Source organism: Perognathus longimembris, chromosome 18 (assembly GCF_023159225.1).
Source record: "Perognathus longimembris pacificus isolate PPM17 chromosome 18, ASM2315922v1, whole genome shotgun sequence".
In the NCBI taxonomy this organism is placed as follows: Eukaryota; Metazoa; Chordata; class Mammalia; order Rodentia; family Heteromyidae; genus Perognathus; species Perognathus longimembris.
Window position 1 is genome coordinate 20,175,606 of NC_063178.1, and position 25,218 is coordinate 20,200,823.

The 25,218-nt window shown below is 42.6% G+C and overlaps 1 protein-coding gene across 1 annotated transcript in view; it reads left to right on the top strand.

Annotated features, from left to right (window-relative positions):
• Window positions 1-16,186, top strand: part of Odad2 (outer dynein arm docking complex subunit 2) — a 115,165-nt gene extending 98,979 nt beyond the window's left edge. The window contains exon 19 of the mRNA XM_048367706.1: window positions 16,073-16,186. Coding sequence (XP_048223663.1) covers window positions 16,073-16,186 — 114 coding nt within the window. The remainder of the gene's footprint in view (window positions 1-16,072) is intronic.
• The last annotated feature ends 9,032 nt before the right edge of the window (window positions 16,187-25,218 follow it).

A 25,218-nucleotide genomic window follows, 5' to 3' on the forward strand; every position in this document is an offset into this window, starting at 1 on the left:
AGCATGGCTGGACAAGGGAGAAAAACCAATGTTTTGGATCAAGGTAACAATTCCATTGCAGATTCCACCTGTCACTGCCAAGTTGGAAAAGCTATTACTGTGCCAATCCTACCTTATTTTTTCATTTAAAAAATTGTCCTTAAGTACTTGTACAAAGGAGTTGTCATTTAACAAAGCAGTGTATAAATACAATATGTCTTGTCTTCTTGTGCCCTTAGACATCATGAAAATGTTGTGTGTCTGCCAGTACTGGGTCTTGAACTCAGGACCTTGCTCTCTTACTTGCATTTTTCACTCAAGGTTAGCTCTATCACTTTAACTATGCCTGCACTTTCAGATTTTTGCTAGTTAATTGGGAATAAGAGCCTCTTGGTGTTGTCTGTCCAGGCTGATTTTGAACTATAATCCTGAGACCTTAGCTTCCCGAATCACTGAGATTACAAATGGTTGCCACCAGCACCCACCAGGAAAGGATTTTAAAATTATTTCTGCAGTGATTCCAAGATAAGTTTCTCAGCAATTGCTTGTGTCAGAATAAATTGGAATGCAGAGAGCTGTTAGCACTATACAAGAACATCACCATTATTTCTTGGCATGATGGGTAAAATTTGGTGACTGGATCTTGGCAGAATGCAGCCTTAAGTCCTTCTGGCCTATGTATTAGGGAGTAAAGCATAAGGAGAAAATGGCATCGCAGGTTATGTGCATTCTGACATACAATAATGAATAATTCAGTCTCCTGTAGTGCTATAGCTCACAGGCGCATGCAGGCTACCGTGCAGATTTCCGGGGTGGTTCTGACAAAGATCTGTGTGTAGCAAAGCAGTAAGGAAGAAACTATGCAGCGATCCACTGCTAGGTATATACCCAAAGGAATGTTAAGTCAGACACCTGCACTGCCACCTGCTTCTGTTTTCTGGCTCCTCTGCCCTCCCCCGAGCCACCTGTCTGCTCACGCTGGTCCTTCAGCTCTCCTGGGGAGGCTGGGCCACGTCTGCCCGGTGGTGCCTTTGATACTGAATCACGCATGGTCAGCCCCATCTTACGTGATTTCCTTCACTCGGTGGAAAGGGCGACGGATCTGTTTACTCGTCCTAGCCCCAGAAGACATAATGCCAACAGATAATTAAAAACAAATTTCAGCTATGTAAGGCTTGCATGGCAGACAGCTACACTGGCCCCAAATAAATAGCGACATAAGCAAGTGACTTGAGTTAGCTGGGGCAGGAAAGTCTGTGAGACTCATATCCAAGTGGTAGATCCGTCGCTTTGAGTAAAAGAAGCTTAGACAGTGCCCAGGCCCTGAGTTCAAGCCACAGGACCACCACCACCACCACAACAACAACAACAACAGAAAAAGTTGAAAGATGACTTTATAAAGTCTTTGATGAGATGCTCCAAGTCAGTTCTGGCCTATGTTAAAAGGACAGGATTCACTCCTGTGTGTGTGTGTGTGTGTGTATCTATCTATCTATCTATCTATCTATCTATCTATCTATCTATATATCTGTATATACATATGTGTATATGTATATACACATATATCTGTATATATGTATATACATATGTGTGATAGGTATATATAATCTGAAAATATTTCCCTTCAAAACATAGCTTGCTTGGCTCCAGCTCTGAAGTTCTTGGATATTAATTGGCAAAAGTCAATCAAGACCAGGTCCAAAATGAACAGTTTTGCCAGAGAAGAAAGAAGGACCATTCTATTCTAGAGTTCATGAACTGTGAAGTCCTTCTTTAGGTGAAATTGAGGAGCATTATTGTATACAATTTTAGAAAAAAGACTAAAAATTATTTAAAACTTTTAGGGAGTTATCAGTATTCTTCAGTTAATGGAAATATTGCTTTGTAAAATTTTGCTGTAATATTTTTTGGGTTCTATTTTGAAAGATTCTAGACAAGCTCCATTAGGAATAAGCTTTTTAAAGGTAACTCTGGCTGGGAATATGGCTTAGTGGCAAGAGTGCTTGACTCGCATACATGAAGCCCTGAGTTTGATTCTCCAGAGCCACATATATAGAAAACGGCCAGAAGTGGTGCTGTGGCTCAAGGGGTAGAATGCTAGCCCTGAGCAAAAGGAAACCAGGGACAGTGCTCAGGCCCTGAGTCCAAGGCCCAGGACTGGCAAAAAAAAAAAAAAAAAGTAACTGACGACATTTGATATCTTCAGTCAATTCTTTCTTTTGAGAGAAATAAATTACAAGATAAATTTCTAAAAGAGATAAAATGGCACAATCTATAGCTAAGATCCACTTGATACTAAAGATTGCAATGAAAGGAGGGAAATGTCCAGCCTGGAGGATGAGTATAAATGAGAAAAGTATCTATTGTACCCATACACAGTGAACAATTTTTATCTGTATGAGCTCAGTTCTAATTTAGTAGGAGCAGTGGAAGTTATTTCCTTGACATTGAAGAAAAATTATTGCATTTCTTTTCTCTCTAGCTATGGGTTTCTTGTTTTGTGGGTGCTTTTTTTTTAATTCCAAAGCTGAAATGGATTGAAAGCTGAAATTAAAAGAAAGCAGAAATGAAATCAAAGTACAATGAGGAAAAGAGGCCCATTAACTCGAGGGTTTTATTCTTTTCAGTTTTTCTTTTCTTCATCCTTTCTGGATATTTATTTTTCTACCCCTGTGAGGGCAGAATTCTACATTAGCAGTGTAATAAATGCCATTTTTATATCCAAGCAGAGGTAACAGGTAGGCAGTTTAAGGTTGGAGATGCATATTTTGGCCCCACAGTTAAATCTAGTTTTTCTCATTATGATCATTTGCTTTGTACTATACCACCTTCTCCAAGAAATTTCGTTCTCATTATTCTCTCACAAAACATCTAAAAATAGGGACAGACAACATGTAGACTTTTAACCTCTCACTAGTGGGTGAAAACTCGAGTCAAATGCGGGCACTGCAATCACAGTTGATATTGAGAGAACATTTTTCTTAGAGTTTGGAAGAAAAACCTATGGATTGTTCCAGTTAGATGGGAGATCAAACTTCTGAATGCAATTTCGCTTCCTTCTCAAATATCACATTCCATCCAAGAGACTGAAAGGAATAAATAAGGAATTTTTAAAAATGTATAGACTGAAAGGGAGATTGGAGAGAAGACAAAAGCCACATCCATTTTGTAAAGTGAGTTAGCCGTACATGAGTGGCTGTTAGCTAGCAGACCTGAGGAATCAAAGCCCGCCGTCCGCAGAGGGGAATGCTCAGAACAAACCCGGTTTGCCCGTTGAATCCTTCAAGCACACCGCGCCTAGCGGTGCCTGGTAATTCCGGAACTGGTGGGTGGGGTGAAGGGTGAAGGCGACAGTAAGGAAAATCAAGTGCAGGCCAGAGGCCCTTCCCCAACTCCACACGGCCCACTCGCTAGCCTTTTCTAGAGATGTCTAGAGGAAGGAAAGCACGCTGTCTAGGCTAAGGACCAAAGCCATCGTGAGGAGAGAACTGTTCACCTTGCTGGGTTGACAGGCCTCAGCACCTGCCTGCATACAACCGCTACAAACAGACCTGGATCTGGTATAATCATTTGAGTGCAGAATGTTCCCCACAGTTGCATGCGCTGAGGTCTTGATCCTTGGCTTGGGGGGATGTTTAAGGGGAACATTCTGGAAGCCTCATGAGGTAGAGCAGAATGGAGGGCATGTTTTAGAGAGACAGATCTTGAACTTGGCCACTGCTGCCTCTTCTCCCTTTTCCTCCCTCTCTTCTTCCTCCTCCCTCCTTCCCCCTCATGCTTCTCCTCCTCTTGCCTCTTCCTCCTCCTCCTCCTCCTCTTTCTTCTAGTTCTTCTTCTTTCTCTGTTCTGCTGTCTGTCTCGATTCTTATCACATGCTCTCTCCTCTTTCTCTCCCTCTCTGCCCCGCTCTCGTTTCTCCCTGTCACTCTCCTCTTCTCCACTGGCTTTCTCTCCCTCCTTCCTGACCATCAAGAGATGATTCGCTTCCACCACTTGCCACGATGCTTTGCCTCACTGTGGCAGCCCAGAGGCAATGGAAGCAATAACTATGGCCTGAATTCAATGACACTGTGAGCCCAAATTCACAGTTCCTTTTTATGTCAGGCATTTGGTCATAGTTGCAATAGACTGACTAAATTGACATCGTGAAATTTTAAAACATACGCACCGAGAACAAAGATTTTATAATATTCAAAAATACTAGAGAGGGGCTATCACAGCTACACATCAAGAGTCAGAACGACTCTGGACTTTGTAATGGCAACACTGAAAAGCAAGGCAACAATGAAGTAATCCTTTCCAAACTCTAAAGAAAAGTGACTCTGACTAGAATACTCAACCCAGAAAGACTTGATCTTGGGGATGAGAGCTGACATATGAATCTCAAGTTTTCCTCGCTTGCACAGTTTTTAAAGACAGGCCTCGCTGGTGGTGTTCTGTGTGCCTGGGTACTAATGCCCTCCTGTGGAAGGCGCACGAAAAGAACATTGTGGAGAGAAACCCACAAGACAGACGTCCCCAGTAATTAGAACCCACTTTCAACCTCTGTGGAGGTGAACCTTAGATCCCATGCACATGGTGTCTTAGCCCAGTCTGTTGTTGTAATGGAAGGCCGCAGATGGAGTGGATTCTAGAAGGTATACCACCACGTGGCAGCCCCGGGGTGAGATTCGCCGACTGGAGAGACTCCAGAGAAGCCTGAGGCAGACAGGACATGGCGTGGAGAGACGCCCCAGCTCCTGCCACGCCTCTCTTCTTAGAAAGCCCAGTGGGATTTGCTGCCGGTGCCTCACGCCTGCGAGCCCAGCTCCTCATGAGGCTGACATCTGAGGATAGAGGTTCCAAGCCAATCAGGGGGAAAAAAAAGTTCCCCCAACTCTTATCTCCAATTAACCAGAAGAAAGCCAGAAGTGGAGGCGTGGATCAAGTGGTAGAGAACTAGCCTTGAATGAAAAGGGCAAGCAGAAGCACAAAGCCCCAAGTTCAAGCCCCAGTACCCACATGAAAATAAAAAAGAAAGAGGGAGAGGGGACGAGAAATAGATAAAGAGACCGAGGGGGAGAGAGAGAGACAGAGAGAGACAGAGAGACGGGGAGGGAGAGGGAGAGCCCAGTCCTACTTGATTTGGACAGCCTTTATGGCCTCTTTAACTGAAATTATCCCCCCCCCCACTCCTGAGGTTCCACCTCCAGATTTCATAGTTAGATAAGTTTCCACCCTCTTATTACCTCTCCATACAGATTGTATTTCGACATGCGTTTTGGTGGTGGTGGCAGTCATTCAAACATTAGCATAAAACATGCTCTTCTGTCAGCTGCAGAACAGACACCACTCGAGACTCCTTCCAGTGACCAAACACAAGCAGAGATTTTGCCCCAACCAGCAAAAGTGGTTCTGGTGCAATGTGTCATATGAAGCGAATTACTGGGGCTCAGAGTCTGGATGCGAAGGAAACCGCAGTGGCGTTTCCCTTGGAACAGTAGCCGAGGCCCAGCCAAGCGGAGTGGTTGGGAAGTGGCTCTGCAGGCAGATAGTCCAAACCCATCTCTTGTTACTGCGCTGGGCCTCCCTGCTACAATCACACCGTGCCTTGCAAATAGGAAAATAGCAGAAGCCTTTCCAGTTCACATCAACTCTGGGAATTTAGGATCGTTTTTTTGGAAAACACCCCGAGCTGACTTTGCACACGTATCCTTCCCAAGTTCATCCATCTCTAATTAAAACTCCTATTTCCAGCCTCTGCCCACTCAGCGTGGAGTCAAACCACAAGAAAATCCGTTATCACCCCAATTGGAAACACATTTTCCTTACAACTGAAATGTATAAAATCATGAGCTGTTAAATACATAAAAGTAAGAGCTCCCTGCAGATAGCAGTTCCCATGGTAGGAATGGGCCCCCTTCTGGGAGATTGGAGCCCTGGGTAGCAGCTGCGTGTTGAGGGTTCGGGCCTGAAGATCAAAGGCTTGTGATCTGGAGGAAGTGTTCCTGTGAGTCCAACCCACAAACCTCCCAGTGTGCCCTTCCCCGTGTCCTTGTTCACGCCAACATTGTAAAAAGTTATTTGTTTGAATGATGTCTTAAAGTGCTCTGTGCAATTAAGTTTTAAAGCAAGGGGACTCGTTTTCTTTCAATGTATATATGAAACTCCCAATAAATTTCAAGTCCTTGGGTGTGTTTGGGGGCAGGGGACGATTAAAAGGAGGAAAGTCTTTCAAAAGACCAAACACTTCAAAAAGTTAAACCTGAGGTGTTTTTCCCCCTTATAATATTAAAAGTGTCTTTATAGTCGGAAAAAGCTGATAGATCAAATATACATCTACGCCCACTAGAAAGTGTCTACAGATCCACATTTCCTTGTTCCCAATTTGCATCTTAGTTTCCCAAGGAGACCACTCCTTTGAGGTGTAATTAACACAAAAGATTATAAGCTGCTTTCACCTGGCTCTGGGTTTTAGGCATTGAAAAACATGTGCTGCTCTTGGTCTGTGAAGTGCTCACCAAATTCCGGATTCTGTACCAAGTTTCTGTTGTGTGGATGTTTATGTTCCTTTTGAAGCATTCCTCAGAGTGGCCTAGTTTGCTTGTGAAGCTCTTAGAAAAGTAGAAACATATTCTCGAGTCTGATTCCTCACCAAGACACAGATTGTGCAGATGGTGGTTTGGGAGCACCTCCTATCCTTATTCAATTTGTGAAATAACATTAGATGCATAGCCGCTGGGTGGTGAACAAAGCAGAAAGTTAACATTCATTGACAATAAAATAAAAGTCAAGAAAAACAATGGGTTGGGGGGTGGGGTGGAGGAAGAGAAAGAAACCAGAGAGAGAGAGAGTCGTGGGAGAGCTTCTCAAATATCAAACCGTTCATACCCTGAGCCCACAGAAAATTCTACACTTCCAGCTCTGTATCCTTGATTGAGAATGTTCCTGGCTAGGTAGAAGGGGCAGAGCAGGCTACGTTCACCGGCAAGGAGGGAATAAATCACAGTACCTGGCACTTGGTACGCTTGGTAGCTAATCAAGTCATGTCACGTTCTGCAAGCATTAGGTCACCTGCAGGCTCCAGGCCAGTGGGAGACGAGGTAAATCTCAGCAAGCCGCGCTCGGGACGCACCGCGGGCACTGTGTTAGACCACACACTTCCTCCTTTTTTTTCTATTCATTTCCTAAACTGTTTCTACATGCCCAAGCACTGGCTTTTTAAATGCTACACTGCTGAGTTCTGTGGGTCTAAGTTTTGGGCTAAGGGGAAAGGGGAACCTGTGCTAATGAAAGTGAAATGCCTGAAGGCTCCGAGAGTTTCTCTTCCAAGCTCCACCTGACTGACTTCGAAGGCGGCCAACGCACTGCAGGCTCCCACGCACCCACCGTTCCTTGGATTCTGTGAGGTGGAATTATATAACTGACATCTAGGTTTGGGTTTAAAGACTATTGGAAAGCTCAAGGTGGCGGGGGGCGGGGGGGGGGGGAGAATCACAGTACAACTCAACACAACACACAACAAGCAACACTCATTTGATAGACATCAGATCCCGGGGCATTGAAACAGGGCCTTGGAGCAAGTGCTAAACAGGACCTAGACTGACCTCAGGGCCCACACTACTTCTTCATTCTTCCCAGCCTAACCAGGACTGGCCTCCAGAACGAAAGAAAGAACCAGACAGACAGTCACCAGGAGCATGAATGCCATTTATGGTGTGCTTGTTTGGTATTCGCATAGGGCTACTCAATTCAAATACATAACCTATAGAATGCCAAACTACTTCGTGGTCCGGTCCTGTCCTGGACATGTAGCCAGAGAAACAAAAGTCTGAGCATATATAGCAACTAAACACAATTTTAATTCTAGTTTAATAGTGCAACAATTGTGCCCTATTCATCTGCTTTAAGATGTTTTTGTTTTCTTTGTGTATATGTTTATACCTCTCACCCCAGGCTTGCTTCCAAAATAGTCTTCCTAGTCTAAGACGTTCAAATTCTCGTTTCCAAATAAGATGGGAATTTCCCCTACTCTTTCTCTTTTCTTCCTCCTTTTCTCTTCTTTTCCACAAGGGAGTCTATGCCCTTAGAGGTATAGAATCTCCCTCCCTGGGCTGCTTCAGGCTTTTCTCTCACAGCAGACTTGTGTGGATTAGCATAACGCTGGGGGGAATAATCAGACAGAAGAGGAAGGGGGAAGATCAAAGGATGTGACCGAAATGGGATGTAAGTGCAGGTGTTCAAACAGGTATTCAAGGTATACACTGCTGCCTCCTTCTTCACAGGGATCTCCGAGGTAGGTAATCCCATTAAAGCTATCAGAAGGTAAGGGTAAAGAGTTCAGGATACAAGTCCAAACGTCCTCAAAGCCCAAACTTTTGACTTTTGATTGACATGGATTTTTCTAGAAAGGAGCTGGATGGAATAAAGCAAGTATAGTATCTTTCCCAGCTAGCTGAGATTTCTAATAGGGACTCCTTTTTCATCTCTTCCAGGCTTAAACAAATGACAGAAATTTTCATGAGGGAGTAACAGCCATGCAGGCTGGCCCTGTAGATAGACAGTAGGTAGAACTGTTTATAGCCACCTGTGTATTTTTCTAAAATTAACAAGAAAGATTGGACAACTAGAAATGAGATTCTGCCTGCCTCTCATTTGCTTGTGGAATATCAAGCTGTCGGTGTGGCATCAGAACTTTTAAACCCACGGCCTGAAGAAGCTACCACATTCATTTTGGCAAGAATACTGGAATTTACACAATCACAAATAGTGTCGACTAAAGCAATTTTAACTATGGGAGAGTTTTGCTGCCATATTCATAAGACAGTGGAATCAATGGAGGGAATCATACACTATGGATGGTCTACTCAGGAAAAGGAGTGAGAATATAACTCATATGCAGGGAAATGATTAGCAACTTTGTAAAAGTCCTCAAGAGTTTATATAATTTACCCAGAAAGTGATTAGTGTGTGTTGGGTTTTGTTGTTATCGTCGCTGTTGATGATGATGGTGAAGAAGATAGATTGAACCCAGGGCTTGATGAATGCTAAGACAGGCTCTACCACTGAGCTGTACCCTTGGCCATGGGATATCTTTTCCTTCCCTCCCTCCCTTCCTTTTCTCCCTCCCTCCCTTTCTCCCTTCCTCCTCCACTCCCCACCTCCTTTTTCCCTGAGGTAGGTATGTAGCCTTGTGTGGCCAGGCACTCAAAATCCTTCCGCCTCATCTCTGAGTGCTGAAATGACATGTGTGCCCAGAGGAGCACTGTAGAATATTCAAGAAATAGCTTGACAATTGGAAAGGAGAAATGATGAATCTTTAAGTAGTGCTCATTTCCAACTCCCATAGCATCAAGGCCTTCTTAAAGATCAATAATGACATGGAGAGATGAAATTAGCACTTAGTATCCAATGACACTGCAGATTACCATGGTGGTGGGGGTAAGATTGGGAAGGCTGTGTAAATGTGAACAGAGCAGAGGATAAGCTGTGTGAGAAGTGTATTCAGAAGAAAAAAATACTTCAGACTTCATAGAGTTGAATCTGCTTTAAAATCTATATTATACTATATATGTATATATACACGTATATGTGTATACATATATATGAGACATAAACCTATTAGCAGAAATACTGAAAACAGAGGAATACACTGAATTGTGGGTTCAAAGGTACGAGCCACGAAAGGAGCTTAAGTACAAGTTGCTTTACAAAGACAAGTCATGTGATGGGAAACCAAGGAGATGAATATACTTTTCTTCCCATATTTCCTCCCCCCGATTTATGCAGAGAAAGAGGAAAATATATAAATGTATGTGCATGGTGTGTGTAGTATGTATGTGTAATTCCGTAATTATCTTATTTCAACCTCATTGCCATAGGTACACTCTGAATCTTGACAATACTGAAAACATTTTAACTATGAAATCTTAAATTCCACATTTTCAGGTTAGAATCTTCCGGTTTCACCTTTGTCCTATGCTCCTATTCCATGAAAACCACTTTTCCTGCTTCTTTGAGGTCTTGATTAGTACTTCCAGCTTATTAGTACATTCCTCTACTTTCTTTCAAGCCCAACACAGCCCATGTGGCTGTTCAAATAAAGTATAATCCTAGAACCAAAGTTTGTTGAATAATGCTGGGGAAATTCAAGGGCATAAAACTGAGTTGACATGAGTCTCTTCAGCCTGCCCTGTTTTCTCGGGAGATGAAGAATCCCTGCGCACTGGGCTCCAGGACCCCAGCTGGGTCAATCCACGAGCTTGCTTTGATAGCATAATGTAGTAATGTCAGCTTCTTGGGATGCTGAGATTTGAAATTTTCAGTTTAAAATCAGACTGGGCTGAAAACTCTATGAAACTCTTATCTCCAATATACTACTTTAAAAAACAAAGCCAGAAGTAGATCTGTGGCTCAAGTGCTAGTGTGCTAGCCTTGACCAAAAGAAGCCCCAGGACTGGCAAAAAGAAAGAAAGAAAAGGGTAGTATTTAATTTTTAAATGACCCAGCATGTGATTGTGCCTAGATGACTTTTAATTCTTAACATGATATGAATGTTATTTAAATAGTTCTACTGTACTGTGTCGACAATAAAGACCAGAACCATGTGTCTGTACATGTTCACATAGACACACTGTTTTTCAAATACTTTTGATCTGCAGCTCGTTGAATCCACATGGATTTAGAAGACTGATCAAATTCCCTTCCCTTTTGCCTCTTTAGATTTTACGTCCCTCTTATTGGTGTAATTCTGCTATCTGGGAAATCCCACTGGATGTAGTATGACTAATTGAGGCAAATAATTTACCAAGATAAGGCACAAGGGCACTGTGAGATGGCTGAAGGTCCTCCAGGGCCGGTGACAATGGCACGGCAATAGACACGAATGCCTCTGAAAACTAGGCAGGCAGCTGAGTGGCAGGGTCTGAAGTGGGTGGGCGAAGGAGAGAGGAGGTTGTGTGGAGAGGGGTATGAGGCCCAAGATTTCTGGTTTGAGCAAATAAGTGATGATGTCTCTTATTGGTGCTGACACAGGAAAGTACTAGAGGGGCATGATGACCAAGGAAAATTAGATTCAATTCGGAACATATCAGATTTGAGATGCCTCTGCTGCTTCAACATAGATCTGAGAAGCATGGCGTATGAAGTGTGCCATTCCAAAGAAGTGAGTGTAGGGGTGCCCGTGGCTCAGTCCTGTCATCCTAGCTACGCAGGAGGCTGAGATCTGAGGAGTGGGGTTCCAAGCCAGCCTGAGCGGGAAAGTCTAGAAGACTCTATCTCCAATTAACCACCAGAAAACTGAGCTGTGGCTCAAAGTGGTGAGTGCTAGCCTTGAGCAAAAAGAGCTCAAGGACAGTGCCCAGGCCCTGAGTTCAAGCCCCATCACACACACACACACACACACACACACACACACACACACACGCAACTGATCTGGAGAGATCAATTTTAAAGAGGGCTTTCTATAAGTGACATGGGAATTCAAGTCGTAAGAGCAATTGGCCCTAGAAGGAAAAAGGAAAAGGGGAGAAGAATTTGTTCTGAGATTGTGAACAAGTGGTGGGTGGGAGAAAGAGGAGGAGAGCCATTGAGGAGCCTTGAGAAGAAGACACAGGAGCAGAGGCAAAACAGGAGGGGATTGCAGATGAAGGCAGTGGAGGGAGAGGAGGAGGGTCAGGGGAGGGAGAGGAAGAGGGTCAGGGGAGGGAGAGGAGGAAGGTCAGGGGAGGGAGAGGAGGAGGGAGAGGAGGAAGGTCGGGGGTAAAGCACGCGCTTCCCGGGGCACAGGAGGCTCTGAATAAGAAACACTTATAAACAGAGTGTTGTCAATGCTATCGAAGTCTGTTAAGGAGTCAAATGAGTGCCCGTTGCTCGGGCAACTGGGAAGTTGGTGCTGAGCTCTGGAGAGCTGAGAGCGGGAGCCGGCCTGGGGCAGGTTGAATGGAGCCTAAGGTTGGAGACAGTATTGGGTCCAGACAATACCCCATTCAAAAATTAACTGCAAAGAGGGGAAAAAAGAACTCCACTTGGAGTCTTCTTGTGTGTGTGTGTGCATATACCACTACTGGAGCTAGAACTGAGGGCCTGGCACTGTCCCTAAACTATTTTGGCCAAAGATAGTGCTCTACCACTGGAGCCACAACTCTACTTCCAGTTTGTGTGTTTGGTTATGGTGTTGCTTTTGGAGGTGAGAGTCTCATGGGGAACTTTTCTACTCAGGCTGATTCCAAACTGAGACCCTCAGATCTTAGCCTCCCGAGTAGCTAAAATTCTAGACATGAGCCACCAGCAGCTGGTGGTACCATCTTATTTTTAATGTGAAAAATATGATGATGGTAAAGAACCATTGAAAAGGAAGAGGTTAAAGATAAAGAACTGGAAGGCTTGGTAGTAAACTATTCAGAGAGGAGACGGGAAAGATCAAAGTGGAATGGCAGGCTTTGCACAGAAGAAGGAACATCTAGGGAAGGGCAGAGAAGGAGGAAAGATGTGCTAAAATGCTGTGGTTTTAGAGTAGTTCTTCTTTTAGAATAAATAGTTCAGGGTTGTGATTTTAGAGTAGTTCTTGTCTACTGGCTTCTAGAAAGCTAGTAGACTGGGCTCTTGAAGGAGCCCAGTCAGGTTACCTGCTAAGAACAGCGTACAGAAGAAAGCAGGAAAGAATAGAGAAGATTTAAAAGAGGTGCCCAGGGGACAGACCCATGACTCACACCTGCAATCTCAGCTCCTCGGGATGCTGAGATCAAGAGCATGTCTGTTTGAAGCCAGCCCAGGTAGAAAAGTCTGGAGATTTCACTTTTAATCAAGCAGCACAAAGCCATGCTATAGATATGACTCAAGTGGTAGAGTATCATCTACACAGTCACACCAGCCAAGCAAGTGCGAGGCACTGTGCTCAAGCCCTAGTACTAGCAAGAAAATAAAAGAGAGAAAGAGAGAGAGACAGAGAGGGGGGAGAGAGAGACAGAGAGAGAGGAGGAGAGGGAAGAAGGAAGGAAAGGAAGGAAGGAAGGAAGGAAGGAAGGAAGGAAGGAAGGAAGGAAGGAAGGAAGGAGGAAGGAAGGAAGGAAAGAAGGAAGGAAGGAAAGAAAGAAGGAAAGAAGGAAGGAAGGAAAGAAAGAAGGAAAGAAGGAAGAAAGGGAAGGAAAAGAAAAGAAACTAAAGAGTGAAAATGCATAAAGAAAGGCATATTTAGGTTTCTGGGCGGTGAGGAGAATATAGTTGTGGTAGAACTTATAAGTGATTCACTCCTTTATTGTTTATGTACCATAAGCAGGACTCAGAAATAGGGGAAGGCCTGGGAAGACAGAGGTGGATTGTAAGCCATTGTGGCTTTCTTGGATGATGTCATATGAGGTTTAAGAAACTGGTTTTTAAAAAAAACAAGAGTGGCTGCAAAGATGGATTATGGAACCGTAAACTGCGGGAAAAGAAGACAGACACTATTGAGGGAAAAGCATCGGGGCCAAGGGGTATGGTAATGATGAGAACCAACAGGAGTTGTGAGCGGTCACGTGGGCAGAAAAGACCTCATGCTCAGACTGGACTGGAGGTGGATTAATGGGGATGATAACTGAGCGGGGTGTAAAGGGCGAAGTCAGACATGAGAGACCAGACATCAGTCCAGAGCCCGAGTTGATCTAAATGGCCTTCTGCACAATTTTCTAAAGGTTTTGTGGTTTTGCTTTCTTATTTAACCCACTTGGAGCTGGTATTTATGCATGGTATGAGAATACTCTGTTTATACCCTTCTGTTGCGTAACCAGTGATTTGTAAGTCAGTTGTTACGGTTCTGTAGCCTCCAATAGCCTGTGGATTCCTTCCACCCTCATGGCTCCTGTCTTTTATTCAATCCTTATCACCTCTAGTGTGAACTAACGCAGTGCCTTTCTGCCTCTTTGTCCTATAGCTCTTATGTTGCAAGTTGCCTTTCTAAATATGAACGAACTATGGCCCAGAACTCCCCTAACTAAAGGGCGTCTGTAATTTTGCTAGTAGATTTGAATTCAGGGGCCTTTGGCTCTTCAGCTTTACTCGCGGCTAGCACTCTACCACTTGAGCCAAGCATCGAGTCCAGCATTTTGCTGGTTCATTAGAAATGGAGTTCCTCAAACTTTCCTGCTTAGGCTAGCTTTGAACTTCAGTCCTCCAGATTGTGGCTTCCTGAGTAGCTAAGATTACAGGTCTGAGGCACCATTGGTGGTCATTTTTTTTTATTGCCTAGAGAATAAAAACCAAAGTCCCAAGTACAACAAATCTAGGACTTCACGGTAGTTCCCTTTGTGTTATTTCTTTTTTTTTTTTTTTGCCAGTCCTGGGCCTTGGACTCAGGGCCTGAGCACTGTCCCTGGCTTCTTCTTGCTCAAGGCTAGCACTCTGCCACTTGAGCCACAGCGCCACTTCTGGCCGTTTTCTGTATATGTGGTGCTGGGGAATTGAACCCAGGGCCTCATGTATACGAGGCAAGCACTCTTGCCACTAGGCCATATCCCCAGCCCCTTTGTGTTATTTCTTTACTCATTTCTTTGCTCCTCGTTGTCTGGTATTATCCACATTTGTACTCAAATACTGTTGTATTGATGAAACTATATGATGCAAGTTCACTTGAACAGAACTATTCCTTAGAATCATATTGGTAGATATGAGATAGGTTCTGATTATTTACTGGATAATGTTGGCATCTGTCTATGTTCCAGGCACTGGGTAGTGTTTGAAGTTTACTTGAGCACTTCCAGTCTATTGGGCACAAAGCTTTAGCCCATGCATTTGTCGCTGCGGACTTGTAAATGGCTAGGAAGACCCCGCCAAGGTCACTGAAGGGAATCCGTGAGTGGCAGCTTTCCAGGAAAGCCAGCTGGATCCATCTTGAACGATGGATAGAATTGACCGGGTCAGAAGAAGGGAATAGTGGGGCATTTGAAGTAGAGAGTTGGAAAAGTGCGACCCCACAGTACTTGATAGAGCAAGAGACAAGCAAATGGCAGGAAAGGTAAACTGAGGCCAGAGACTACAGATCTTCCAAGAATGGGTTAATAGATTGAAGTCCAGTTGTTTTATATCAGGAGTCACTGAGAGTGTCTGAGACATGATTCATATCAAGAGGAAGTGGATGATTAGCTGGGTGGGAACTGATGGAGATGCAACTTAAGGGGATGCCCTACTGGACTACGGGTGGTATGGTGTTGGTTTGCTTGAGAAGGTGGAAAAGCCAGAAAGGGTGCAAGAGAAATTCCAGGGCAGACCCTGAGCAATCAATGCCCATAGAAAGTGGTGGTTTTACTTCAGGTCCCCAAATAAAAAGGTAAGAAGTACATAAAGAATTCCACATCTGCCTAATGATCATTTATATTTGCCTCATGCTTTTTTTAGTGACTTTTAAAAGTACATGTTTGGCTGGAAATGTGGCTTAGTGGTCGAGTGCTTGCCTAGCACACATGAAGCCCTGGGTTCGATTCCTCAGCACCACATACACAGAAAAAGCTGGAAGTGGCGCTGTGGCTCAGGAGGTAGAGTGCTAGCTAGCCTTGAGCAAAAAGGAAGCCACGGACAGTGCTCAGGTCCTGAGTTCAAGGCCCAGGACTGGGAAAAAATAAAATAAAAGTATATATTCTATTGCTGGATGTCAGTTCCTCCCACCTGTAATCCTAGCTGTAATCAAGAGTCTGAGATCTCAGGATCTCGATTCAAAGCCAATCCAGGAAGGAAAGTGCAAGTGACACTTATCTCCATGTAGCCACTGAGAAGCAGGAAGTGGAGGGGTGGCTCCCGGCTTGAGCAAAAATACTATGGAACAGTGAACAGGCCTTGAGTTCAAGTCCAAGTATAGCACACATATGTGTATTTTAAAATATATTTTAATATGTATATGAATGTATTAATATATTATTTATATATAATACAACATATAAATTATTGTATATGAATATAATTATAAATATAAACATTTATATAATATATACAATATAATGTAACAATAATATGTAGACAAATATTTATATAGTATATAAAACATATTAATATATTTAAAATATATACTTGATCTATATTCGAAATGGTTGCCGTTGTGTCTTCAGCTGAACGGTCTTTTCTTGCTCTTCCTCTCCGTGTGTGACAGCTTCTCCTCGACATGGTTGGGTCCCCAGATGAGGTGCTCCAGGAGGCAGCTGCCGGCTGTATATCCAACATCCGCAGGCTGGCCCTCGCGACAGAGAAGGCCAAATACAACTGACTCTCACCTAGATCCTCACCACCTGCCAGATCTTGCCTGACACGGCACGCGCCACTCCCAAGGCCAGGGGGCCTACGTTGGGAAAACATGGATTCATGGATCAGTTCAAAGGTGTCGATGGAAATCGAAGGACTGAACATGCAAATGCTACTTTTTGTCTGAAAATGACTCGTACAATTGTGTCCTAGAAAATGTTTTGGGGGTGGGGGGGTGGTAAGCCATATGATGAGATGTAAAGCCAATCAGTCTGGGATTGTGTTTTCGAGCATTTCAGAATATTTGTGTGCGGGATGCTTTTGTATTCATGGAGATTTTAATAAAGGCTATGGCTTTCGCCAGCGTGCTGGTTCAAAGTTGCTCGTGAATGTCTGTAGAATTCCCTTTCTGTTAAACCTATCTGCCGGGTCTGTCATTAGGCTTCGGCTCTGTGATCAGCTGCAACCCACGGGAGAGTTCTGCAGAGATGGGCTGATTTCACAAACAGTGTTTAAATAGAATTTAGAGCTCAGCAGCTGGATTTCAGGAGATCAACCTGGGGTCACCCCCAATTTCTGCCAAATACTATCAAACATCTGAGAAGATGACATCTAACTAGCACCACACCAGATAATGCAAAAAACAAACACGTAAGCCCTAAGTTTTCTTTTCCCTTTTTCTTCATATATTTTTTTACTCTTGGACACACAGAGTATAAACACTTTTGTTTCATCTGCCTTGTAAGGATCTCCCAAACACTTTTATAGAAAGAAATTAATTTATATTGAAGTAAAGGCTATTATTTCACAGAACATTGAATTTCTGAATTTACTTTCAGCACATAGCGTGCTTTTAAAAAAGTGTCTACGAAGGATTAATAGCATTTTATCGGGTTAAGAAGCTTAGAATCCACTTAAAAGAATCACAGATGTAACCCTTGTGTGCCGAAATGTTTGGGAACCAACTGTCCTGAGCATCTAATACCAGCCAGAAAAATAGTTTTGTATGCATCAGCTTGGTAAGCCAAAGATCTCGTTTGTGCATTAAAGGAGAGGCAAGGCAGTTTTATTAGAAAATATTAGGTACTGTATATGTTTGTCATAATTTAGAGAAGACCATAAACTTAATTGAATTAAATGTAAATAATTTGTACAAAATGAAAAGCCTGTACAGGATAAAAAATTAGACCAGTAACAGAAACTCCAATAAAAAGATGAAGTACTTCTGAGAATTTTAAGGTTTCATAAAACACCCTTTGGTCTTCACTATTTTGCAAAGGACAGTACAAATGCAGAGACTGTTACAAAAATGGTATTAATGCTGGGAATCGAACGTGAAGAATGGAGGGAGAATGGCAGTAATAATATTCAAGGCATAACTTATGAACTAGAAAAATCGAGGGGAGGGGTTGGCAGAGATGGAGGAAATGATAGGGAAGAATGAAGAAAAGGGTAATCTATAGCAAGATGCATTGTATTTATAAACTAACCTGTTGAGGGGCAACCCCTTTGCACAACTACTTAAACATAATAAGACTGGATACAAAATTAAAGAATAGAATAAAACCGATAGCTTCCAACCATTGCTGTTGCTCAACTGTGGTTCTCTCCATTTCACCTTGTTTCACAACATTCAAAAACACATCAAGAAGCCACAGAATCCGATGATGACCATCATATTGCCATCTGACGGCTAGAAAGGGACATTTCCCACAGTTGTCTTGGAATTTGAAAATAGCCTGGAGTTAGTCGTTCCTGGGAGTGAAGGGAAGGAACAGACTAAAGAACAAACAACAGGAGACCCACGTGGGTGAGGAGATGGAAGAGGTGTGTGTGTGTGTGTGTGTGTGTGTGTGTGTGTGTGTGTGTGTGTGTGTGTGTTCCTATGTGTTCAGGATAGGAGATTTGGCATTTCTGTTTTGATGGTTAGCAAGTGCATGAAATAAAAGTAACGCTGCCATTTGAAAATAACAAAGGACTCTGAAGACTCAGAAACAGAGAAACCTGAAGTGAAGATTGCCGTGAATATTACTAAGACATTTGCGTAACCTTTTTCAACACCGGCAATGAGAAATTGACTTTAAGGATCAATTTTTTGGCTTTTTTTTTTTTTGGTGAAATGTCCTAATGAAAAATTGTTCTTACTAGAAAAATGGCAATGCTGGTGAAAGTCCTCCCATCTTGAGGACCACAGAGACGGCTCACACCACTGCTAGCCACTAAGGGATAGGAGAGAACTCTTCTTTCTTTTTCAAATTAATTTTGTGTGTGAGTTTTTGTTTGGTTTATTTTGTGCTATGTAAGGCTAAAGACTTGATTGTTTTGTTTTTTTACATTTTCAGGGACATTTCTTTCTTAGGCTTGCTTCTTCAGGGTACCTTCTAAGAATGCAGGATGCTCTGTGGTAATAGATTGGTGCAGTTTTGAAAGGTGGAAGGAACTTTCAGGAGACTTCTTTGATCTTGCAATTTTTTTTTGCAACTTTGCCTTTCCGATGTCTATCCTTCCTGTAACCTTTCTGGTGTTCTCTGGCAATGTGCTTTTGCTACTGAGATAACTTGTATTGAGGCCATTTCTTAAAACAAAACCTTTTCTAGCCTCTGAAAGTCAGTGGAAAGTTCCCAAGGCCTGGCATTATGGATTCTGTTATCCTGATGGGCTCTGGCATTGCTAGCCAACATTTCTAATGCATTCACATGCAAATGACAGATTAGGATTTAAAATATTTGGACAGTTTCCCCTTAGGCAAAGGAGAATCTCAACTGTTGAGAAACAGGCAAGCCAAAGCTACCTGTAATTTTTTTTCTTTTCAATAAGAGGATTAGGTGGACAAGATACTTAAAAACTTAAAATGTTTAATTTTATTGCATAAAGATTTGGGGTTAGAATAAGCATCCTGGTAATTTAAAGAAAATCTACTTATTTTTAAAAGCCTATCTCAAATGTTCAACAAACCAGTCGGCCAGCATGCTCTTCAGCATAAAAAAATGGAACTCTCTTTCTAAACAAGAATGGACTGAAAAAAAGGAAACCAATTTCATAAGTGCAGGCACGGTATTCAGTGCTTTTGATTTTGTTCAAAATTTTAAAGCTTTATAATTATGTATGCCTTTCAGATTGTGTCCAGGAATTTGTCTCTAGCGGGGGCTCTGCTGCTGTCGTTTGGAAGCTGAAAGTCCCAAAGAATGTGTTCAAAGCTTGGTCCCTAGATTGGCAATATGGGGAGAGGGCAGGGGAGTGTAAAAACTTTCAGAGGTGGAGCCTAAAGAGAGGTCTTTTGGTCATTGGGAACATGTCTTCAAAAGGCATTGTGGGGCTGTGGCCTCTTCTTCTCCCTCCCTTGCTGCGTAGGGATGAAGTGAGTGATTTTGCTCTGTCCCCATCATGATATCGTGCCCTGCCGCAATGCCCAAAGCAATTGGTCAACAGACTATGAACTAGAACTTTCAAAACTATGAGCCCAAAGAAGCCTGTTCTCTTTACGAAGTCTACTAACATACTCAGTACACCTTAGAGATAGAAATGCTAGAAATACTTTGGCAAAGTCAGTCGTGGCTCAACCACACAGGGAAAGCATGGTTTGAAATAATGACACAGCTTTTCAAAGCGCACTCTGTTAAACTGAAAACAGGTTCTGAAACAACATATAAAGGGCGAGCATATTTGCAAAATTATATGCAATTAGCTCGGTAATTACAATTAGAAAATGACCTGTCATGTTTAAGCAGACAGTAAACAAGTGATTATTGCTAATTGAGTAGAAATAAACTGTTACTTATTTTTCAACATTATTTTCTAATTTATTTTGCAGTGGATACAAATTGCTTAAAAATAAAAACAAAATACTACCAATTTTACCTTTTATCGTTTGGAAACATTGAAAGCTGACATCCTTCCCTAATACTGTAGGATCTTTAAAAAGAGATCTTCCGCTTAGAACTAGAATCCAGAACATACACCGAGGATAACAGATTTCCAAACAGGAGAGAGGTTACATCAAGAATATCCTTAATCTACAAAATACACGTTTGAAATGGGTTTGAATGACAACTAATAATGTTACAGTATAATTGAGACATCCGGTGGTGACTCATTTTGTAAGTTCTGACCATTTGCTTACTCAGATTCTGTGTTTGTACATGAGAAACCCGTCCTTGGTCTTTCTCTCTCTCTCTCTCTTTCCCTTGCTGATCCTGGGGCTTGAACTCGGGGCCTGGCCACTGTCCCTAAGCTCCTTTTCGTCAAGGTTAGCACTATACCACTTGAACCACAGCACCACTGCTGGCCTTTTTTCTGTGATTAATTGCAGACTTTTCTGCCTGGGCTGGCTTGGAACCACAATCCTTAGATCTCAGCCTTCTGATAGCTAGGTTTTATAGGTGTGAGGCCCTGGCCCTGGTGTGTCTCATTATTATAAGTACCCCAGGCCTGTTGGAATAGGACCCTGCCTGTAAGACCTCATGTAACCTTAACCATCTCCGTGAGAATCCTGTGTTCAAATATGCCACATTGGAAGCTAGTGCTTTAAGACAGGGATTTGATCAAAATGGTTCTGTAGATCAGACATGGCCCTTGGTTCACGAGTCAGAAATGTCATCATGTTTTATTATTAGAGTGAGAGTATTGATGAAATCCTGATATATTACCAGCTGGTCAACACGTCACTGAAGAAATAATTTGTGCAAACTATCACATCAAACTATCTTGGCTAATACAAATTTAAATTATGATCTCCACACTATAAAATGCAGCACTGAACGGATTGACAGTCTTGTGTCCAGGCAGAGGGCTGAAAGTGTACATAACTGTAATGAAATATTTCAGTTGATAGGACAATAGAGCTGGTGAGAGCTAACTCCCTGCTGTCGATCAGGAATGAACCGAACTGCTCAGAGCAAAGGCCTGTTTTCTTCCAGGTGTCTTCTCAGGACTGCTGATCCGATCCTCCCTCAGATAAACAGGACCAAAGCTAAATATGAAAGTGGAAAAGAAAAGAAAAGTTCCTTGAAAATTATTTGGAGGAAGTGCTTTGTGGCCGTGGTACTGGCTTGTGCCTGTAAGGCAAGTGTCCGCCCTCGGAGCTCTGTCCTCAGCTCTGCTTTGGGGATTTCTCCATTTAGTCTTACAAACCTCTGCTTAACACCTGTCTGAGTACCTGGTCAGATGCAAAGACCAGGACCCACCTGGACCTTCTGAGTTAGAATCTCTCAGGACCCTGATCTGTAAATCCCCCGGGATACAGCCACTGGGGTTTGAACATGGAGTTTGTATATGAAGGTTTTCTAAAAGCTATTCTGGTAGAGATCGATTGGAAGGGAGTTCATAGAGATAGATTGGAAGGGAGGAAATGAGATCACTAATGAACATTGGATGAGGATAAAGTTGAAGGCCAAAACAAGGGACGAGGAAGAGCAATAAGTATGAAGAACAATGTTAAGAAAATAATTGGTACTGCTAATGAAGTCGTAGAAATAACCAGTAGTGTTGGCCTTCTGCTTTTGTGGATGAATTTGCAGCTAAGAAATGACCTCTGTTTTTATACTGTGACTCCCAAGAAATACCCTGGCCCCTTTACAGATCAATTGCCCAACAGAAGTAGAAAATGGTCCACTATTTCCATGTAGTAGAAATGTTCTTTACTACCCATGTTGACAAATCAAAAAGAAAACAAATAGAATCAATATGTCTAATCCCATGCATTTATCGTTTTGTCTTGTGGTTAGAAGCTTGGCTCAGGTGCTAGAGAGCCAGCCATTGAGCAAATGTGTCAGACACCAAGTTTAAATCCAGGCCTCGGACAAAGAAAAATAAAATAAAAAAGACTCTCTTTATAAATTTAATCAATAAAAAATTATTAGTGAGATATCCCATGTTTTATTTTTTCACTATGTCCTGGAAACTTACACAATCCAACTAAACTAGCTGCATTTCAGGTGGTGGGCAGTCATGTGTGTGTAATGGGTACCGTGTTGGACAAATCTTAGTCTATCCATGTGGTTAAATGGTTTCCTCGTTAGCACAATTGCTTCCATTTACATGAGTTCTTATTTCTCCAGGTTCGAACAAGTCATTAGCCTTTTGTTTCAGTGCCATTTTCCTTCCTGGCAAATCTCTCAGGGTCATGTTCTAGAACAATGGCTTATTGAGTTCAAATCTGTATGAAATTGTCAAATTTATACTGAGGGTAAGTTGACATTTTTTATGGTGATAAAACATACATACGTGCAATTTGCCACTTTATTTTAAAGTGTACAATTTAATTGCATCAAGTACCTTCAAATTATTATGAAACCGTCATCCAACTCCAAAATTTTCATCCTCTCAACTTGAAATTCCATGCCCATTAATTAAATAACTTCCCAGTGCCCCTCCTCCTGGCTTCTGGTAGCCATTATTCTACTTTCTCTTGATGTCTATGATTTAGCTTAGTCCCAGCGACTCAAAGTGAAATCATATATTTTTTGTGTGTCTAGCTTTGTTCACTAAATACAATGTCTTTAAGATTTCCCCATGTTACAATGTGTAGATTTTTCTATTTGTACCTGTATGTATGCGGCACATTATCTGTTTACCTGGTAAAAGACACAGAGGTAGTTGCCACCATTGGGTATTGTGAACATTGGTGCAATGAACATGGGTGTGCAAATGCCTAAACAATACTCTGCCTTCAGTTCTTCGCAGGTACATAGCCAGAAGTGCAAATTGGGGACATTTGTATTACTTTTTGCTCTAGTGGCATTTTTACTTACAAGCAGCAATTTCCACTGACGTTGCACCACAAAAAGCCATTTGTAAGCAGGAAACAAGAATTCAGGAACAAAATTAAGCAGCACTGAAATATTCATGCCACAAATCTAAAACAAAATGAACATGAGAGTAAAATATCATTTGAATGAACAGCCTTAACCCCATGCTATGAAATGATCCTTAATGACAAGTTACTAGTTGATACAGCATCTGCTTAGCTAACTTCCTTTAGTTCTCATGGCAATGAAGTGTGGGGTTGTTCTATTACAAGATAATGACAAGGTGTTAAGCCATTCACCTTGCTCCCTCATTTATAATGGAGAACAGTGTTAGCCCTACCGACACAGTGGTTGAGAGAGTCGGTTTTCACATTAGAAAAATGGTTATTTTCAAACAAATTATGTCTACCTCTTAATCTAGCCAGAGGTGTGGGTCACAAGTCCAAAGGTGGAATTCAGAGCATCCTTGTCACCGTGGGGCTGCCAGAGGTCTTGTTTCGTGACTCTGCCATACAGAGCCCCAAGGCCACAAAGTCGACTCTGGGACTCGATGAAGAACTACAGTAGCCCTGCCCGGCCCCTCCAGGCCCCGGAGAGAGCCACGCTGAGAAGCTGAGCACCAGGCAGAACCCGAGGGACCACTCCCGCATATCCTAAAGAAGACACCTGTGAAGTGGGAACAAGTATTTGAAAATCTAAGGAAAACTTTTATTACCTGTAAGGTCAGTGAAGCTGAGCTAAACACATCGTTTCTAGAAGCAACTCTATGAAGTGCTTCAAAGGACAAGAGTTCCCGGCTAGCGTCTGAATGTTTGTGTCCCTCCACGATGCACCTGTTGAAACTTAACCCCTTGGAAGAGATGAGAAGGAAAGCCTTGGCAAAGGAGGCTGTGGAAACGTCGTGTTGCTTTGCCCTGTGGCCTCGCGGGCAGGCAGGGGCAGCATCTGTGACGATGGAGTCCTAACAGGCCATCCGTCTCCTTGGATTTCCCAGTCTCCAGAACTGTGAGCAATACTTTCTGATTGTTTATAAATTAACCCAGCCTAAGCATTTTGTTATGGCAGCTTGCATGGACTAAGACACCCCTTCAAGTTACTTCCGTCAATTGAGTCCATGTTTTCCTCTTTGTTTTTGGGCAGCATTTCACTATGGAGACCAGATCTCAAATTGATGATTTTCCTACCTCAGCCTCCTAAATATTAAGATTACAGCCATGTGCCACAATATTCAGCTCTTTAATTCCGAATGAGGCTCATCTATCAGAGTATTATTCAACAGGTAAAAGTTGGGGACTTAAGAAAGAGTGCTCTTATTTTTGGAACCATGGTAAGGTATTGCAACTGGGCCATTAAAAGTACCAAGAAGGCCTGAAAAACGACCGCTTCTCCCCCAAGCTCTACTGGGATATATGGATTGTGCTAGAAGGTCAACGCACGGTTTCGGTAACTCCTATGTGTAACCTGGTGATTTTTAGAAAGGAAAGGAAGCTGAGGTTTGTGCTGGAAGAGCATCTGGGGTAGGATGCTGCTGTGTGTATTTGCTCAGTTTGCATTGTGAATGTAATCCAGGCTCACACAAAAAGGTGGTGAGACATTTGCCTTAGCTGTTTACAAATGCAGCTGTGGCTGCTCTGTGTCTTCCTCTTCTGGATCTTACACACATACCTATCTGCAGAGGAACTGTGCCCCAGTTACACTTCAAAGTTGTACACACATGCCGAGCATCGAACAGTCGGACCTGGGTTTTGCTTTGAAGGAGACGTGCGTCTTTTCTCGAGCTTTGATGGTTGTTCCTAATCTTCAGTGGCAAGGAGTAAAACATTAAGGGATCACTGTAATTATTCTGTCCTGTAGGAAGCCATAAACAGCTGCTGACACTGATGTAAAACAGAAGACAAGCTAGTGCACATTTTAATCTGGGAGGTCAATTTGTTTTGGGTTATTCCCTAAACTGAAGTAATTATGAGCTAAAGCAACAAGCTGAAAGGTGTCGAGCAAAGGGTAGTTTTGTCATCTCTGAGCAAGTGTGGTGCATGTGCAAGACAGATGTTTGAGACAGATGTGCTGAACCGGGAATCATCTATCTACACAGAATTCCAATGCACAGCCTCTTTAAGAGCCCATCAGAGCCTAAACTGACTTTGCCTGTGTTGTGGTAGTATGGGGGTTCCTTCTCTTGGACAATATTGTTAATAATTTCCTCAAAAAAGAAGAAAATTTCTTATTTATGCCCTGTAGGCAGATGAGTTTCAGAGAAGGAAGGAGACATTTTTTTAATGAGCACTAGAGTTTCCATTTATTCTTGGTTTAT